The sequence below is a fragment of the Ailuropoda melanoleuca genome, chromosome 9 (assembly GCF_002007445.2).
Source record: "Ailuropoda melanoleuca isolate Jingjing chromosome 9, ASM200744v2, whole genome shotgun sequence".
Lineage (NCBI taxonomy): Eukaryota > Metazoa > Chordata > Mammalia > Carnivora > Ursidae > Ailuropoda > Ailuropoda melanoleuca.
Genome location: NC_048226.1, coordinates 98,791,188 through 98,811,053, shown reverse-complemented (window position 1 = coordinate 98,811,053; position 19,866 = coordinate 98,791,188). Strand labels below are relative to the sequence as shown.

At 50.3% G+C, this 19,866-nt stretch overlaps 1 protein-coding gene across 2 annotated transcripts in view; it reads left to right on the top strand.

Moving 5' to 3' along the window:
- Positions 1–19,287, top strand: part of FAM135B (family with sequence similarity 135 member B) — a 288,115-nt gene extending 268,828 nt beyond the window's left edge. For both annotated transcript variants that reach the window (XM_034668650.1, XM_034668651.1), the window contains 8 exons: positions 1,004–2,999; positions 4,878–5,044; positions 7,952–8,043; positions 9,717–9,814; positions 11,054–11,205; positions 12,605–12,715; positions 14,084–14,197; positions 14,388–19,287. In XM_034668650.1, coding sequence (XP_034524541.1) covers positions 1,004–2,999; positions 4,878–5,044; positions 7,952–8,043; positions 9,717–9,814; positions 11,054–11,205; positions 12,605–12,715; positions 14,084–14,197; positions 14,388–14,593 — 2,936 coding nt within the window. In that variant the 3' untranslated portion in view covers positions 14,594–19,287. The remainder of the gene's footprint in view (positions 1–1,003; positions 3,000–4,877; positions 5,045–7,951; positions 8,044–9,716; positions 9,815–11,053; positions 11,206–12,604; positions 12,716–14,083; positions 14,198–14,387) is intronic.
- Positions 19,288–19,866: the final 579 nt, after the last annotated feature.

Genomic DNA, 19,866 nt, shown 5'->3' with positions numbered 1-19,866 from the left:
AAGTTCTTTCATTGTCCAAGGCCTCACTGCTGGTGGCTGCCTGTGTCAGGACTGGAAAGAAGGTCTCCTGGCTCCAAAGCTCTTTCTGCAGTGTAAATACCGTACACGATATAGAGAAATGCTTTAGTATTTATAAGTAGTAATTGTTAAAACTGTTTTGATAAGTAAAAGGCAAATCATGAATTATAATATTTGACAGTTTTGCATTAGTGCAAGTTGATTCTGACATGAATTACTTGGTGTTAGGTCAAACAGGTTAAGGGCACAGCCTCTGATAAGACTGCCCTCGTGTCGGACACAAGCTTGGGGGTTCCTAGGCCACCTCCCCTCCTGACCAACTGGCTACCAGTTTGGGTTCCTACCACCCCCTCCAGTTTGATGATTTGCTGGAACAATTCACAGAACTCAGGAAAGTGCTATGCCTGTTATTACCATTTTAATATAAAGGATATAAATAAAGACCAGCCAAAAGAAGACACCTGTAGAGCAGGGTCTGGAAGGGTCCCAAACATGAAGCTCGCATGCCCCCAGGACTGGTCATCCTGGCAAATCAATGTGCATTGCCCACCGGGGAAGACTACTCAAGCCCCAGTGTCCACAGGTTTTACTGGAGTTTCATTATCTAGGCATGGTTGGTTGAATCATTGGCCACATGATTGAACAACTCTCTACAGAGTTCACACTGGTACTACGTGGCTCAAAGTCCCGACCAAACAGTTGGTCTTTCTGGCATGGCCAACCCCCATCCTGAGTCATCGCCTTAGCATAAACTATTAAAGGACTCATCATGAGTCACCTGGGTAGTACAAGCTTTCAAGGCCCGCCACCAATAACAAAAGACCATTCCATCACTTGGGAAATTCCACGAATTCAGAGGTTGTTTCCCCAGGAACCAGGAACAAAGTTCAGCCAATTCTTTTATTATACAGTCAGGCTTTTGGATAGTTTGTGGACATAGGTTCTTAAACTGCAGTACATTTTTCTTTCTTTCTTCTTTTCATAGGGCACAATTTGAGTGTTTACCCTAATTTTGATGTTCCAATGACAAATCCTGCAATAATGAATCTAAAAGACAGAGAAGAGAACCCTATTGTAAATAGAAAATCACCTTTTAGGGAAGACCTTGCATTGCCTACCATGAAACCACCCCAAGTGGACTCTGATGAGGACGTTATTAGGTGTCCAGAGCCAGATGACAATGTAAACACACCAAAACGTGCAGACATGTGCTCCGAATCTCAGGTGTATCTGACAATTGGTGAATCCCAGAACAAAGCAGGTTTGCCTGAGGAGGAATGTTGGACTGGCCAGAGGTCTGATGTTGGAACACATCCATCGGCAGATGAGGACCTGCCCCGAAGGAGTCCAGGTCCAGAGGATGGTCAGGCCCTGGCACTCACCTACATTGATGTGAAATCTAGCAATAAGAGGCCTTGCAGTGCTGAACCCACAGTGGTCATTAGTGCTCAGCAGGAGAGTGAGCACTCTCCAGATAACTATGACTCGGACAGAGCTGTGCCAGGCCAAGAGGTAGCAGGTGGAGGTCATCAAAATACCATCCTTTCGGAGAAAACAATGCTGCATGAGTTAAGTACTCTAGGAAAGGTTGCAGACCAGGAGGGCAAGGTAGTGCTGCTCAGTCTGAAGCTCATCCCCTCGGAGCCCTGCGATCCACTGAACTTGACTTTGAGGGATCCCTTGGATGTTAGGGCTTCCCCAAAGGACCCTCACACCGAGGAGCAGGAGGAAGTGTTGGTGCTTTCTGGGGTCATCAAGAGATCTTCTTCCATCATCTCTGATTCAGGCATTGAGAGCGAGCCAAGCTCTGTTGCCTGGTCCGAGGCGCGAAGCAGGGCCCTGGAGTTACCCAGTGACCGGGAAGTCTTGCACCATCTGGTTCGAAGACATGCCCTGCACAGGAACTCCTTAGAGGGTGGACACACAGAGAGCAATACGAGTTTGCCGAGTGGGATCCAGGCGTCTCTCACCTCCATTAGCTCATTGCCTTTTGAGGAGGAAGAACGGGAGTTGGCACTCACCAAGTTGACCAAGTCTGTGTCTGCACCCCAAATCAGCAGCCCAGAGGAGTCTGCTGAAGACACAGACACCATGCAGCAAGGTGGAGATCTTGCTGAAAGTCCAGCCGTACCCGTGGAGAGCCTAGACTCCCCGGGATCCAGAATCCAGGATGCTGGGGAAGACCATTCCCTTACGCAGGTGGTTTCCGGTGCTGACAGCCAGCAGGGCCCTGGTTACATAGACATCCCCAAAGGTACAGAGAGTCAGTTTGATCCTCAAGGACCTTGTTGTCTTGATGGCAGGACTGAGAACCCTCTGGGTGTTGAAACCAAAGGTCTTAATTTAAAAATACCACGTATCATAGCACTTGAAAACCCTAGGCATGGATCTTGTCCTAGAGTACTAATGGAGACCCCAGAGGGCATGCCTGAAGACTTGAATGTGGGGAAAGACGCTCTTTCCGACAGCAGCATCTCAGATGATGAGACGATCGCCCACCATAAGGTGCCTGAATGGAGCTGTAGGGAAGCTGCTGATGCCAGCAAGCTGGGTTCAGTGGGCGAGCAGAGAAGCTCACCGTGCATCATTGATGATGCAACATTTAGCAAAGGAGCTCATGCTCCCCTGGAGGCTGGACGCGAAGCAGGCATCGTGTGCTCCACTGTGACTCACTCCATTCACTCCCAGGTTTTAGGAAACCAAGAGCCAAGGACAGGCACTTCCTTCATGGCGTCCCACTTGAGCCCTGCGGAGAACTTCACTCTGGACAGTCTGAAAGCCGTGGAGGTCGTCAACCTGTCTGTGTCTTGCACTGCCACGTGTCTCCCTTTCTCGTCTGTGCCCAAGGAGACCCCTGCCCGGGCTGGATTCTCTGCTAAGCAGACCCCATTGCCCATCACTCATCAGCCCTTGGGCTCCTTTGGAGTTGTCTCCACCCATTCCAGCAAGTTGGAGGAAGAAGTCAGTGAAAGGATGTACAGGTAAGCTGACCGCTGGCTTACCCGCCCCAGCATGGTCTTAGATTCCCCACATGCTGCTCAGGTTCATGCATACTATTTCAACATTGAGATAAGAGTTATTTCCCGATTGCGATAAAGTACTACATTTACGTCCTACAAGTCAGAGATACGGCATAGTAGAAGTAAAAGCTATCAGCAAGCCCATCTCTCAAATGCAGCCACTGCGTAAGCTCTTCTGCAGTTTTTTTGTGTGCATCTCTATTCTGTTCTTCTTTTGCAAAAAAATAGGATAATTCTGTACAAACTAAGGGTTTTTTTCAACTTAATATATTGGGAATGTTTCTATGCTTTTTAATTTATTTTTGCATTATTATTTTGAAGTTTAAACCATATTCCATTGTATAGGTGTACCACGATTTATATACAAACTCCTTTAGAGAGGGACATTTGAGATTTCTTTTAGTTTTTATTATGATAAACAACTCTGTTATGAATGTCGCTATACCTCTGTCTTTGCCTGTTTTGAGAGGGCAGTTCCTTAAGGGCCTTTGCAAGGAATCTTCATCAGATTTGCCTCCTCAGTCCCTTAGTGTGGTTCTTACGCCATGTCATTCTGTCTGCAATGCCAGAATCCTTCCCTTCATCCTTGTGTTAGGTTTGTATTCAAAGTGCTCCCTCATCTATAAACTATATATTTGGTTAAGTATATTATAGAATCCTTTCATACTCTTCTGCAAAATGCTGAAGTTACATATTAATGATACCCACGAAAAAGATTGCACAGGCAGGCCAACCTTGGATCCCTCGCTTTATAAAGAACATTAAGTACCTATTAAGCTCATGGCATCAATTTAATAAATAGACATGCACTGTCCAATGCCTGGCTGTGATGTCTTGGCTGTTATGGTCCTTACAGCCTAATAGGGAGACGGAAAGACGAGAGAAGTGAACAAGGGTAGTTGGGTAAACAGGAGGGTTCCTGTGTGTGCACAGCTGAATCAGGAGGACCCGATCTGACTGGGGGTAGTGAGTGTACATAGAGACGGGGGCCCAGGGGAAACCTTTTAGATGTGACTGCAGAGCAAATATGAGACACAGTGGTGATGGTGATGACGGGGATGGTAACAGTGGTGATGATGGTGATAAAGCTGGTAATAGATCATGTTTTTTACTATTTAATCAGTTTTGAGTACTGTTCTAAGCATTTTGCATAGACTATGTCACTTAACACGCAAAATAACTTTATGAATTAGATAATGGTGTATTCCCCTTTTACAATTGAGGACCCCATGCAGAGAGGTTAAGTGGTTGGCCCACAGCTAGTAAGTGCCAAAGCTGAGATTCTGACATTAGCAGACTCCTGAGTCCATGCTCTTAATCACCACCTTGTCTGATAATCGGGCAAAGATTGTGATAGCCCAGTGGGAAACGCATTTCAGACAGACCTGAATGCATCAAGGCACAGAAGTAAGCAAACTTCCTTAGTAAGGGAATCCTGAGAAATGTGTTCTTTCTGGAAGCTGGGAGATGTTGCTGGGAAGCAGGTGACGGCCACGTCTTGGTAGCCCTGTGGGCCACTCTAAGAAGCTTTCATTCTTTTCTAGGATTGCATGGATCTTTGGAGCTGATGGGCATCTTAGAAGTCCTATTGCATGCAAGAAGCACATAGCAATCTGCAGAACCTAAAACACACAAAAGTTTTTGCTTTTTCTCAACCAGGAGGTTCAGAAATTTGTATTTCCCTCGCAGCATCTCCTGAGGCCTCATATTCTGCCTTTGCTGCTCGCCAGTACTTCCTTGTTAGATGTTCATCACTCCCACGTCCCAACCAACTCAACTCATTTCCTGCTCAACACAGCATGTGCGGTGTGGCTTCTGATTAATTAGTGTATTCTCCAGTTTTTATCAGGCCAAAGAAAAATTTAAAAAAGAACTGAAGATTGATGGATTTCTGTACAGTGACTTATCTGTACTAGCTTCTGATATACCGTATTTCCCACCAGAGGAAGAGGAAGAAAATTTGGAAGATGGGATTCACCTGGTAGTCTGTGTCCATGGCCTAGATGGTGAGTCCCCAAAAGGTTTCCTCCTCAAAGTTCTGTACTGTAGACAATTTATAATGAATGAATTTAAGTCAGGTACTTGTTCAACAGTGTTATTAGCAGCTGGGGGATGGCAGCTTGCTGGGTCTAGGGAAATGGTCTGGCCTTGGTCCCAAGGAAGAGATCTCTCTGACACAGAAATCTGTCGAGTAAATGGAATTCATAAATGAATGCAATAATGCAGGGAAGGAATAAATGGAATAAATAAATAATGGAATGAATGAAGAAATGGAGTGAATAATTAATAAAACTAATAAGCAAAAATGAAAGAATGGAGCAAATGGATGTGTGGGTGGGTGGGTGGATTATTGGAGTGAAAATATCAAGGGATGCATGAATAATTAGAATACATGGGCTAACGGAAGCCATGAGCCAAAAGCACAAGGGAAGAAACGGGGTGGAATGAATGTGTGGATTGATTTGGGACGGGCTCAGGCTAGTTGCCCAAACTGTTTTGTTGCTTATTTTGATTCATTCCTCACTTATGGGGCAAGTTTTGTATATCAGATACTGTACCAAATTCTGGGATTGCAGAGACCCAGCATGGTTCCTGACCTTAAAAGTTTCTTAATTTCATGAGATCAGCAAATATGGACCAAGAGCGGAACGCTACCGAAGAACTCTCTACCAGAGCACCAGAGATCCAGGGGAAGAGAGAGGGGAGTGGGAAGGGTTCCTTCTCCCCACCCTGCCTCCCAAATGACCTAGGCCCCAGTGTCAGCTTTCTTTGGGTTTCTCAGTCAGTCCAAAGGGTCTGTAAGTACAGAACTTACCAGCTCTGCTGGAAGCTCTTGAGGTCTCAGTTCAGCCTGAACCAAAGGCGAGCACTTGGTCCTGCTTGCCCTTGTGAATTCCAGCTCCCCCCTCACCGGCTGAAGGAAGCGATCAGATCAGCCGCAGGTGCAGGGCGTCGGAGTTCTCCTCAAACTCAAGTTTACATCATAACTGATCTGAAAACTGGAATGTGGAACATGATTTCTGGGAGAATCTTGACATCCACTTTATATATGGACTCCAGTGCGTAACTAACATCAGAGAAGGGAAAGGACCTCTCTAGGGCTTTGCAGGTGACGAGCGGCAAACCTGTGCTCACCGCCTTCTGGTGATCACGTAGTAGGGAGCGGTGGTGTGCTGTGATTCTGGGACACGCCGTTCTTTATACCCTTAATTCCCAATCCAGGGGCCCGTGCATTTAAATGTCTGGCTGTATGCCGTGGGTACCGGGACACTCGGTCAACAGGTCTGTTTGGTGAAGTGTCCCATAATGCAGTGGTAAGTGATACATTCCTGATGAGGAGGAAGGGGAGGAGGGGGAGAAGCAGCAGCATTGGTCTGTCACTCACCAGGGGCCAGGCACCCTTCTAGATGCTTAACATCCATTAATGTCCTTCATTGATGTTCACAATAGCCCTGCAGACCGGGTGGTGTTATTTTCCCTTTTAACCGGGGAAACTGAGTAAGAGGCCGGCTAAGTAACTTGTGCAAGTTCCCACACTTAATGCAGTTGAGCCAAGGTTAAAACCCAGCTGTCAGGCTCCAGAGCCCATGGTTTCATCCTGGCGTATGCCACTCTTCCCCCATCCAAACTGCCGTCCCCATCGCTGTTAGAGTCCTCTTTTAAAAATCTTACCAGATCTGGTCATACCAGTCCATTACCAAAAATCTTTCTTTGTAGCTCTCAGAAAATAAAATCAACTTCTGTCTTAGAAAGCTCCTGTGTTCTGACCCTCCTCACTATCACGTCCCAACTTTTCCCTCCTGCGATTGCGTCAACGTCACAGCTTCCCCAGGGATGCACGCCTTCCCACACTGCTGTGTCTCGTCACCCCGGGCTCATGCTCTGGTGAGCTGTCCCTGCGTGGCGTCAATGTCAGTGCCCCCCAGGTCCCAGCGGTTCACATACCTTTCCCAATTTTACTCCACCCAGGTACCTCGTACTGGGATTTCAAAATTTATATTGAAATTGGCATACTTTTCGAATATATATACTTTAAAAAAAAAGAAACTATATCACTCACAGTTCACAAACTACTTTGAAATTCTGGTTGTATGGGAAAGTTCCCCTGTCTATCCTCTGACTAGCTTCTAACTTTTGACTCTACAAGGATCCATTCGAGGAATAGGTCAAAAATTCAGTACAGTGCAGTGACCCCCAGAGCCTGCATGAAATCCACACTTAACAGTCCTTGACTCTGAAGCTCGGTGGGTCATAGCAGACCCTCCCTCCACGTGGTCTTGACTGCAGGTGCGACAAGGATGATCTGCCGTTAGCAGTGGCCTCAGAGTCCTTAGCTGTCATGGCTCTGTCCTGTGGCCACGGTGAGGCAGATGGCATCCGTGGAGCTGGCACCATTATGCCTCCTGTTCCAGGGGCGATCCTATCCTACTGCACATAACTGTGCCCTGCCTGGCCCAGCCGGGGGCCTCGCTGGCTGCCTGTGGATGGCACAGCTGGTCTCCGTACAAGGCGGGAACTTGCAGAGGGGACGTGAAGATTATGGGACATCACCCATCACGTGGCCCCCCACGCAGAGTGCCCCACTAAACATAATCGGCTGTGGAAGAGGAGGAGGCAGTGTGCTTGCAGCTGTGCTGTGCGTGGAATGTTCACGAGCCACGTGTTTGTAGATCAGGGAGGAAGTCCACTGAGGTCGCACTGCTAGAAAGGCCCTGACCTGGTGTCGGGGAGGCAGGGGGAGCCTAGGACCACTAGGATGGGCTCGCGTTCGTTGTTTTTATTACCTGCTTAACAAAAAAAAAAAAAAAAAAGGAAAATGGGGGAATGGGAGAAGAGGGGGACCTAAATCCCTTGTGTGTCCATTTCGATATGAGTGACCGTGGGTCTGGGGTGGGGTTATCTGTCGTTTTTAGGGAACAGTGCTGACCTCCGCCTGGTAAAGACGTTCATAGAACTGGGGCTTCCTGGAGGAAAGCTGGACTTCCTAATGTCCGAAAAGAATCAGGTATGACACCAGAACATCAGGACTGAGAGAGCCTCTGAGGTGTGTCTGGAAGCGCCTCGTAAAGTCACTCTGGTAGTCTGTGGACCCTCCCATAGAAGGGGACCCTGCCGAGCCTGGACGGTCTGGAAAGAAAAGACTCATTATTTCCTTTTGGGAGGGTCAAGAAAGAGTAAGAAGTGGGGACACGTGGGTCAGGTGACCAGGGCACTATGGTGGGTGACAGCTTGGAGAGTAAATGGTTTGGGTGTCCATGGGTTGCTCCTGGGTGAAGTGGGTGTCACAGGCCAAAGGCAGCCCCTGTGAGGCAGCCCCCTGGCAGAGGGATTTGCCTGGAACACCCCAGGGACTACTGGACCCGGTCTAGACAGAAGTAAGGAGCTGGTATGGGGGGCGGTGGTCACTCAGGAAGGATTATGTCCCACCACCTATTATCATTACTGCTTGAAAGTTGTAAATCTCATAAGCATGTGGATTTCCAGCACATCCCTTTAAAAGCACCCTGCCTGGGGAGTTCCTGGTACCATTTTTTAAACCTGCGGTGTCTTCCAGAACATTTCTCATCAAGGTCAACTCAGGCCTTATAATTACTACCATTGATTCAATAAGTTCACGTTAAATTCACAGTGTGTAGCTGAGGAGACAGGGTCTGAGACGCTGGAGCATAAGGAACAGAGCCGCTATCTGTCCTTGCTGTGTTGTAAATGGTTTACCTAAGCCTGACACTGGTGTGAGGAGTAGGCAGCCTTACCCCCTGCAGGAGGAGACAGGCTTGCCCTGGGAAGAGCAGCCCTAGGCACAGGAGAACAGGAGAGCCTGCTGGCCAGCAAGCAAGGCTCTCTCTTACTCCTCTAGGACCGTTGAGTGGCAGGTGACCATGAGCCACAGGCCTCCTCCTCATGCCTTCTTCCCCACCCTGATGAACACTCACAAGACCCCTTGTCCATCTTTGTAGCTTGGTGGTCAGAGCAGTTCCAGGTAGCCCACGACACTGGAGGACAACTCCATTTACGAGAAAGTACTTTTTAGGTTGTCCCCAAATCTCTCTGCCTGTGGTTCCCGTTGGTTTCCACAAGTTAATCCTTGAAGGATAGCCAGCAATCTAGTACGTCTTCCTCACGTGTGCCCTTTCGGATTCTCAAAGTCAGGTCTGACGTTTCTCCTCTTCCTTATCTGTGCGTATCCTCTGACCATCCTGGCTTTGTCACGGATGGCGTTGGACCCTGCTCTGGACATGGCCAAGGCTGTGCTGGGAAGAGAACAGGGTTTCGGGGCCAGGGGGCTTGGGTGTGAGTCCTAGGGGCATGGGCTCACCCTAGGAGCCTGGCTCCTCCTGGTACTGTGGGGTCAGCAGGTAGCAGGCGGGTGCGGCCCCTGGTGCCTGAGGACGTGTCCGTGGGTGCCACGTGCCCGCCGCTCTTGCCCACCAGCTTCTCCCATCGGTCTCCCGCCAGCCTCCTGACTGAGGATTCCCCAGTGCCCCGAGTCTCTTCCTGAGAGCCCCAGTGTATGGGCCCCTTTCCTTGGTGCTGAACCCCCCACCTGTTACCTCAATGTCAGACTCAGGCACACTTCCAGAATGTGCCCCCATGGAAGATGGCGGGCTTGTGCACGGGGCCTGGCCTTGCTGTGACCCCACCCAACGCCTAACGCCCATCCCCTCTCTCTCCTTCCAGATGGACACATTTGCAGATTTTGATACAATGACGGATCGGCTGTTGGATGAAATCATTCAGCACATCCAGTTGTACAATCTCTCCATATCCCGAATTAGGTAAAAGGAAACCACAGGTAGTTAATGCTGGGGGAAGAGGGGAGACGTTTCTGGGTATTGACTGTGGACAAGTTCAGCATGCTGCCTTCTCTCTACCACCTCCATAAGCTAACTGGTGCCTTACCAGCGTCAGAGCAGAAGTGAGTGGGGAAGAAGGAGCATTTCATAGCTCAGTAGAAAGGGAACTGGACTTCGACACTAACCCCCAGGTTGGAATTGCCGTCCTAACACTCCCGTGTCCGAGGACTGACCCTACCATGCAGCACATCTCAGGCTTTCCAAACATCGGAGCCTCCACTTTCCCACCTGCTAGGTGGGACGAGCACCGACATCAGGTGGAGAACAGTGGAATGTATGGCCCGCCCCATGAGAGGATGGCAGTCCACGCTCATTTGGTCCTTCCACTCCGAAATGAGCTTGGCCGAAATGTTTCCTCACTGAGGCGAGGGTCAATGGCTTGTGTGTTTTGTGTGCTTGCAGTATGTGGACAGAGTGGTGAGTCCACATGCATCAGTCATCTGAGGCCCCAGAGATAAAATATCAGTTCTTTATTTCACAAAGGAGAAGGCAGAAATCTATGGAGATGAGGTGAAGGGTTAGGTAAAGCCATTTCATAGGCAAATGTTCATTTCCTTTCTTGGCCTGTTTTGTGCTCACCATGAGCAGACGAGGGACCCCTCCTGTGACAGGGTTTCCATAAACAGGTGTTCAATTTGGAAATAACACTGCGCTGGGTCACCAGACGTGTGAGTCGCAGTGTGACTGGAGCAGAGCATGCAGCGGGGGTGTGCGACGGCGCGGGCCGCCAGCGGGCGACTCCTTACGTTTGTAATGACGATGGGCAGGGAATAAAATCGCAGAGCGAGTCAGAAGTCAGGTCGGGAGCGGCTTCATCAGCCAGGCCAAGGCAGTGGGGTCTCATCCTGTGAATGGCCAGGACCCCCCGGTGGCCAGAGACGAGACAGAGCACAGGCGGGGCTGCTCTCAAGAGGCAGAGCCCAGCCACAGGTCCACGCTTGTCTTCCGGCCACACTGGGCGGCAGAGGCCTCGTGCCCAAGGTCTCCATCTCAAGCTCACTGTGGCCAGAGTCTGGAAAGCCAGCGAGGGTGGGATGGCAGCCCGCATTCTCTTTGCCAGATCCCCTGAGTTGGGGTGGGGGACGGGGGCCCCCTCGGTGCTCCTGGCACAGCTGCTGCCCCCCCCCCCACCGACACTCACATGCGGTTCCATCCTGACAGCTTCATCGGCCATTCCCTTGGCAACATCATCATCCGGTCGGTCCTCACGCGGCCCCGGTTTCGCTATTACCTCAGCAAACTGCACACGTTCCTGTCGCTGTCTGGGCCGCACCTGGGGACGCTGTACAACAACAGCACGCTGGTCAGTACAGGTGAGTCCTCACGGTCCGCTCAGGGCAGAGGGACGAGCAGAGCCCCTCCGCCGTTCTACCTGATGGAGCCAATGTGTGTGTGTGTGGTGTGTATCAGAATTGTTGACGACTATGTAGGAAGGATGGGAGAAGTTGCCTAAAACGTACAGGAGGTCAACCATAGCCAGATTCTACACTTCTTGCCGGAATAGAATGACACGGCCCACAGCTTTGAGGTTCTCAAAATTTCCTCTGTCAGGTTAGGGACACTATGGAGAGTAAAGAAGCAAGGCTCAATGAATCTTGGACAATGAGCAGAATTTCCAAGGCAGTGAACGGTGGGACAAGTTTTTTGTGCAGAAGAAAGTAGTATGTATAATAACATAGAAGCAGACGACAGGTGGCTCTTTGTGACAGGAATACAGTGTGAGCTAGAGGGACAGGAGAAGACGTGACGCTCTTAGCCAAAGCCTGATGATGAAGGACCTCCCGTGTCGTGCTGGTGTCTGTGGGAGGACCACGGCTGGCAGATGGCCTCCCAAGGAGGGCATTGGGCCTCATGTAATAATAACTAGTTTATTGAATCATACTCCTGACAAAGACTTCAGTGGTCCCCGATTGCCCCCAATCCATTAGGTGGCATCTGGGCCATCCCAGTAAGCTCCCACTCCCTGCCCATCTCCCAGCCCCCTGCCACTGCTGCCCTGAACCTTGCCCGACACTCAGGGCAGACTGGGCTGCTTGCCTTCCTCACTGACGTGGGTCAGATCTACGTGTCCACCTTTATGTTATTTTAAGGACATTATTTAAAACGTTGATCATTTGCCATTCTCTCTGTCCCCACAAACGAGGGAAGTCATCATTGGACAGAAACAATGATTGAAATCACCTTTAACTTTTTCCACACTTAAAATCTAGTGACATGACAAAAAGAACTGTATCGTATTCATTTCCTTGCATTTTTATAACACTCACTTTTGTCGTGGGGACACGATACTCGTCAGCATCAAGACTGGCATAACCAGGGTCAGGGACGGACCCTGACGTGGAAGACTGCTTTCAGATTTCTGTGTGCTACGTGGATCTGTAAGGAGCATTCATATATATGGCTTTGTATTTGGGGTGGTTTCCTTGGGCTAGATTTATGAGAGGAGGTCGAATGGGTCAAAGGGTGCAGAAGTGTCATGACTCCAGATGCCAGTCGCTGTATCGTTTTGCAGGATGATTTTATATCCCTGCCGCAAGTGCATAAGAAGAATTTTCCTCTAACTTCCCAAGAATTTGTCGAAGTGCCTACTACTCTCTTATTTGAAAACTAACTAAAAAAAACCACAGTTTCATAGTCATCTCTCCCCAATTATTTTTGCTCTCTTTATATTATATTTTTGATTTTTGTTTTGTTTCATTTTGGTCTTTCTAGGCTTGTGGCTCATGCAGAAATTAAAGAAATCCGGGTCCCTTCTGCAGCTGACCTTCAGGGATAATGCTGACCTGCGCAAATGTTTCCTCTACCAATTAAGCCAGAAAACAGGTGAGCGCCTTCCTCCGCGGCTGCTGCTGTGGCCACGTGTGTGAGCTGGCAGTCCAGCCCTGAGGCCCAGAATTGCTCCAGCACTGCGTGGACGCACTCAGGGAAGGGTATAGCTAGGAGGGACAGCCTGCACAGGCTCTCCCGCAAACAGGGGGGCCTCCAGCTGCCCACAGACTCTGCTGCTCCCGAGAAGCGCGTCCCAGATGCGCCAAAGTGTGTGTCGAGGTCGTCTCGACACACAGAAGCTGGAGCCTCTCGTTCCTTCCCAGCTTTCACTGCCCTGATCGCAAGCCCTGGGTCTGCGTGCCCACTCCCTGCTCCTTCCCAGGCACAGATCCACCCACAAAAAGGCAGGTGAGCACCGTCCATCTAGGTTGATCGTGCAGGGGGAGACAGGGGTCCTTACCAGGCAGGGCTGAAGTCACACCTTCACCCACACTGTGATGGGAAGTGCACAGGGGTGTTGAAGACCCTGCCTGTGTTGTGGGAACGAGCAGAGGGCAGCTGTGGCTTGTGTGTCCAGCCTCTGTCCCATGTCACCCTGTGAACACCGCCCCTGGTGATGTCTCTGCACCTCTCTGAACGTGACACCTCGGGCAAGTCCTTCCCCAGTGGGTCTCTGTGCCAAGTTGAGCTTTCAGGACTCCCCCCAGGAGGAAAGGAGGGAGGAGGATTGGGCAGAGCGGAAGCTGGAGGGCAGCGTGGTCACCACAGAGAGCTCGGGAGCTGGGGCAACCCCACAGAGTAGGACGAGGGGCTGGTCTTCATAGCCCGGCCCTGCATCCGCCAGTCACCGAGGCAGGCTGGCCCCTAGCAGGTGATCTTGGGATGCCAGAGGTCCCACTGCGGTGCAGGGGCACTGGGCTGAGGGATGTGCAGGCAGAGGGCCTGGGGGGCACCTGCAGTGTCTGTCTACAGGCCTGTGCTGGGTCCAAGGACGCAGGAACACGCCGTGTTGTCCAGCCCCTCTGTCTCCAGCTGCAGGCAGGAAGGCAGGTCCAGAGGCCTTTTCCCTCCAGTGGCGACACAATGAGCACCGCAGTGGGAGCTGTCCCCGTTTTTGAGAAGGAGGAGCGGAGTCCTTGCTTTGTTCCTTATGGACTCCATAGCGCTGGCCACCCAGAAAGCCCCCTTTGTCACCTGCCTGACGCTCCCCTCCCCCTGTCCGGAGAAGCTTGCTCTTGTCTCTTTAGCTTCGGGCGGAGGAGGACAGGCGGCACCCTCTGCTGAGGCACAGAAGCTAGAGTGCAGCGGCAACAATGTCGCAGCTAGCCCGGCTTCCCGCCGTCCCCCTCTCTGTGCTGCGTGTGCACAGCAGGGGCTGCCCTCGTTAGGACCGGTAACAAGCACCCTCCTGGCTCCTTGCAGGTCTGCAGTATTTCAAAAACGTCGTGCTGGTGGCTTCACCCCAAGACCGCTACGTGCCATTTCATTCCGCCCGGATCGAAATGTGTAAAACTGCCCTCAAAGACAGACACACAGGTAAGCCACGTTTAGTGTTTCGGGGTTTTTTTTAAGCGACTTTCTGATTTAAAAAGCACAAGTAAATTCGTGAAATTGCCAATGCCAAGAGGGCACACGGGCTGGTCCGCCCCTCACAGCCCATGCCTTTCTCTGGCTCCCGCTGCTGGCCCCCTTCCGCCCCGCCTTCACCCCCGCTCCCCTCCCCCAGGGCCCGTGTATGCGGAGATGATCGACAACCTTCTGCGCCCCCTGGTGGACGCCAAGGACTGCACGTTAATCCGGCACAACGTGTTCCACGCCCTGCCCAACACTGCCAACGCCCTGATCGGCCGCGCAGCGCACATCGCCGTGCTGGACTCCGAGCTCTTCCTCGAGAAGTTCTTCCTGGTGGCCGGGCTCAGCTACTTCAAGTAGCGGCCGGGGGCCCGCCCGAGGCTTTGCGACCCGTGAGCGCTTTCGCTGAGACATCCTTCGCAGCCCTCTGCCCCTCCGGGCGGAGCGCAAATAGGACGGCGCCGAGGCCAGGAGGGTGGGGTGGGAGCGGCCATTCCAGGTGCTTCGATTTCGGAGATGGGGGAAAAGCTGAACCAGTCCACTGTCGTGTCACCTGACAAGACGTTGCCCGAACCTGTCCAGCCACCTGGAGTCTCTTTCAAGATGCTTTCTAGGAGAAATATGACAAAATAAAGAAACAGAACACTTGGAGTTGGTGAGCCCACCTTTTTACCCACCGCTGGCTCACAGAGTCCGCTCCAGTTTCCCTAGATCTGTCCAGTATGTTCCTAGCTCATAGCTTTATCATCCTGATTAAATTCAGTGCACACAAGCATTTCAGAACTCAGGTGAACCTCTGTGTGGACGTGGAACCTATTGGTGTAAATATAACCCTGGATAGATTCAAATGGGCCACTTGTTCAAGACAGCGCGATGCCCACACGATCATTCTCTCCCATGTTTTCTCCACAAGGGGCAAAGGAAGGCTTTATAAACTCCAGTCCTATTTCACGAACAGCCGCGGGTGGGGTGATTTAAGGTATGGGGGGAGAAAGGCGATGCTCTTGGTAAATGGCAGGTTTGTTACAAAGAAAAACAACTAGAGGGAACGTGGGGAGCTCCGTGGCTTCACGTCCTCCTGCAGACTGTCTATGCAGAGCCCTGGCCCACAAATTATGTTTGTGAATGCTTAAATCTCTGTCTGTAGTCGGGGAACACGAACTTGGATTAAGCCTAGCAGAAGAGGGCACTGAGATGGTTGCACAGGCGTGAAGCTCCTGGTGATACTTTTCCAAAGAAATGCTATGTTAGCATTTGATGCAGTTGCAAAAAATAAAAAAAAAAAATAAAACCATTAATATGGCCAGCTGCTTCTCCTCTCCGTGGAAGGAGAAACATCTAAGCGGAGGAGTGCTGGATCAAACCTCAGGGGAGCTCCAAGAAGGTGCTGGCTATCTTCAATAGAAATGTCTTCTTGCCTTAGGAAAATAAAGGGCTAGGAGAGGTCACCATTGATACAAACCAATAAACAGCAGGGACAACAGTGAGATCAGAGATGAGGACAGCAGCCAGATCGAGGACCCAGCTTAAACTGTTACTGGTAAGTCACTTAAGGGAAGTTTTGAAAATTGCCAGGATGTTTGATAGGGTCCCAAAGACTGAGCCCACTCTTGGCCTAAAGGCAGCCTGGAGAATCCCCTAGTCACACTGAAGGAAGGCGCAAGCCAGGATCGTAGGGATGGCTAAACGGGAGACCCACCTTCAGGAGACAGAAGGCCTCGTTTCTGCAAAATCCCCTTCTCACGTGTTTCGTGCGGCCAGGTTCTCGGTCCCAGCGCCTGGACCGTGACCTTCGCTCCCCAGGGCCATGGTCATAAAACCAAGTAAACCTTGGCTCATCTGAGAACTGTAGTCCTCAATGTTAACAGTGTGGCTTGGCGAAACAAATGCCGACCGCGAGAAACCAGGCTGGGAAGGCGGCTTTGCAGGATGGGAGACCCGTGGGTTCCTCGTGAAAGAAGGTGGGGGTGGAGTTGAATGAGCCGCAAGGGCAGACTCCCCCTCAGTGCAGTTAGGGTTTCTCTGTGGGTCTCCTGTGAACTTTCCTTATATCCTAGGCTTCACCTGTATGGGATCAAGGCGTCCCATGGGTATTTTTCCAAGTTCCCGCTCTACAGAGATGGGCTCCTCAGGAGCAGCACGGATCTGCAGTGTAACCCGGAGGAACTGGTTCCTGCGGTGGAGCCCACGATGTGTTTCCCGGTCTAGACGCGTGCTCATGCTCCGTGCAGGACCATACCTTAGTAGCAACTTCTCCTTTTTGGCCAAATGAGGAGGCCTGCCCCTCTGATGAGAGCATTTCATTTTGTTTCTGATACCCATCAGCAAAGTTTGTCATTCCCTGGTCACTTACAAGACCGTGTAGCCAGCGGTTATGGAGCAAGGTGAATCCAATGACCATCGTCTTTTCCAAAAACCAGATGCCATTTTTAACTTCAATATGCTGTCTGGACATAGTGAGAACTCATGGCAATAAACGTCCAGCTGCATGCACCCCTTGTTTATAGGGGTGATCTGCTGTCTTTGTACCCTCTCTGGCCTCTGAGCATCTATTCTATTGTGTAGAAAGTATATCTCTATATTGTAAATAAGAGTGTCCAGTGTTACGTGTCATGCCTCATTTGAAAAGGCTTTTTTATGTCTCTTTCTAATGGAGTATAGATATCTAATATATATATATATACATAAATATATATATATAATGTAAAACAGGGACACTATTTATTTATTATGAAAATTATAAACAAAATGCCTGCCAAGATAATGGTCTAGTATGTTTTCATTCTTAGCATCATTTCTGTTCTTTGTTTTTATGGTTGGTTAAGTTTATCAGAAGTAGTTAGAAATAAAAATTGCTACTCCTGAGATTCATTGGAATCCGTTGTTCACAAGCCAAATATAGCCAAGAAGTAGATGGGAACCAAAAGTGCCCTGGGGGCCAAACTCATACCTGGATGGCAGGTTGAAGGCACTGGAGTGCTCCGAGCCCGGGGAGAGGCGGGAGAGAGGAGAGGCTCCTGCTGGCACCCACAGGCCACAGGGGTTTGCTGAGCGACTTCCCTCCATGCCTGATGGGAGCACAGGGATCCAAGGCGCAGCCCCCGCCCTCAAAGAGCACAAGGGAGAGGCAACCTTGTGATGAAGGAGGGCTTTGGCGAGGCAGTTCATTCGTTCATTCATTCATTCACTCATTCAGCAAATCTATATGGAGGGCCTGTTGTTGCAAGAATGTACAGGTCAGATTGAGCAGCTCGAAGTCTGGTCAAATGGGAAGGTGAAGGAGGTCGGCACCCACCCAGGGGTAGGGATCAAAGTGTGCTCAGAAGAGGGACGCCCAGCCTTCACTGGAGATGTGTGGGGTCAGGAGAGGGCCTCGGCAAGAGAGGATGTCTACACCCAGACACCAGGCCGAGTCAGTGTTGGCATGAAGGTGGGTGGCAGGGAACCCCCGGACGGGGAACAGAATGTCTGAGAGGCTCGAGGAGGGACATCCAGGACCTCCAGCACACTGGGCAGGCTGATGGAGATCGTGCTGGGATCCAGAGTGACAGGGCAGGGGTGTGAGAGGCCAGCCACCACGCGGGACTCTCTTCCCTTTCAGGAGGAGATTCCCATCATTCACACTAGTAGGAGAATGTCCTCTCAGCAGCAGGGGCTCTGCCAACCCCTTGTGTTCACATCCTTCTCCCAGGTTAGTTCATAGGACAGACCCAACCCTTCATCTGGTGGGAAGCCCAGGGCCACCATGCAACCCCCACTCACCTTTGACCTTGACACCGTAGACACGTCTTCCCAGCTTCTCACGCAGAAAAGCCGGAGCAAACGGCATCCCATTCTGTGCATGGAAGTCATCAGGGGAGATGCCGGCAGGGGTGTTTGGGGGCGACCATGCCAGCTGCTCTAGGTCATGTGTGTATGTGGGTGAGAGCCCTCCCTTCCGTAGACAGCTGGGCAGTCTGCAGCCCCAGCAGGTTGAAGTCACGTGCTCAAAGCTACAGTCCCTCATTCGGTCACGGACATTCCCTCACAGCCCGCCACAAGCCGCGGATGGGACACGAGGCAAAAGCAAAGGGGCAGACAGAAACACAGCAGCCCGCCCTGATGGAGAATGCATGAGAGGGGAGGGGAGCTCGCAGAAAGTCACAGGCACGGTGAGATGGCAAAGGCCAGTTTCGGAAGGAGCCCTGAGAGGAGCCCATGGGATTCAGGGGGACACCAATACAGTGTGCAAATGAGAAGGAACAAACTAGAAATGGTAGCATGTGACCCAGGTTTTCCCGTGAAGTATAAAAACATTTTAAAGTGCGAGGACAGGACAGAGTCGTCAGTGAGCCTTCATTTGTGTGAGATGGTGGCACTTCTCCAAGACACACCCATTGACTTGAAAGCCTGCCCTTAGGTATTTGCAGACGTAATTGTCACTTCTCTTTTGCTGTGCGTCTTGTTTGGGTTTCGTACAGTATCTTTCGGAGCATTGGCAATAACCAGGGAGGGCGTACAGTTGCACAGGTTTTATAAAAAAGCATGGCGATGGCACGTAGAGGAAGAGTTGTGCTTGCTTCCATTGTTATTGCAAGGTATCCATTCCAACACCCTTAGGGAGGATGTGTGTCAGTCTTTCACGGATAGAGCCAAGCTCCATACGCTCGCATCTGGACCAGTTTCATGTCTTTGTTTCCTATTTTTTTCTTTGCTTATTCTTCCCATGCTTTATTGAGCCCCTATTTTGTGCTTGGTACTAGATTAAAGAACTATTAACATAAATCACATAAGCCTAAACACTAAAAGGATCCGGAGGGATAATAGCATTTAATGTTTTATTTTTAACTGTTCGTTGTGAAATGAAAGCCATGGGACCTCAATATCTAAGAGGAACAGCGTATGTTTAATCCAGACTCTGAGGGTTAGCAGTTGAGCTTTGCCCTTCCACCTCTGCTTGTCCACGCAGGGCTCCATTCACCTATCGCAAAGCAGGAGTGCACTGCAGTGACTTTCCAAGCCTTTCGGCATCCCTTCCTCCTTTCTTTTTTCTTTTCTTTCTTTTTCTTAAATTTATTTTTTAATTTTTATTTTTTTAGTTCCATTACTTTTTCTTTACCCTTTTTTGGGTTTTTCCATAGTACCTCAGCATTACGCATAATGCTAGCAATGTCTCAGTAGAGAGCACCATTGAAAACCTCTGTAAGCAAAGCTGAGCCCTTCCCACGTCTTTTCACATGGAATGGTGGTGATCGTTCTCCTTTCCAGTGCGCTCAACTCCATGTGCCAATTTCAGTTTGAGGGTCGAGGGCCCCAGTGCCTTCTGTCACACAAGAGAACGTCCCCCAGTACGTGGAGCTGGACTTCTGGACCAGATGGGAATGTGTGGATGTGCTGGGTCATGCTTTGTTAATCTCTTTAAAACAGGTCGTTTCCCATATTTGCAGAGCACAGAATGTGATTTGTTTTCGTGGTTATGATCATAGGGCTCTGAAACAGTGCTCAGACTCAAGCCTTTATGGTTCATCACAGACTCAGAGATTTTGGAGATAAAACAAACCTCGGCTCTTGCTTGCCTCCTTTTTAACAAATGAAGGAGCAAAGGGATAGAAACAGCACACAGCGCTCAGTCTTGGTTGGCGAGGTCTTCATGT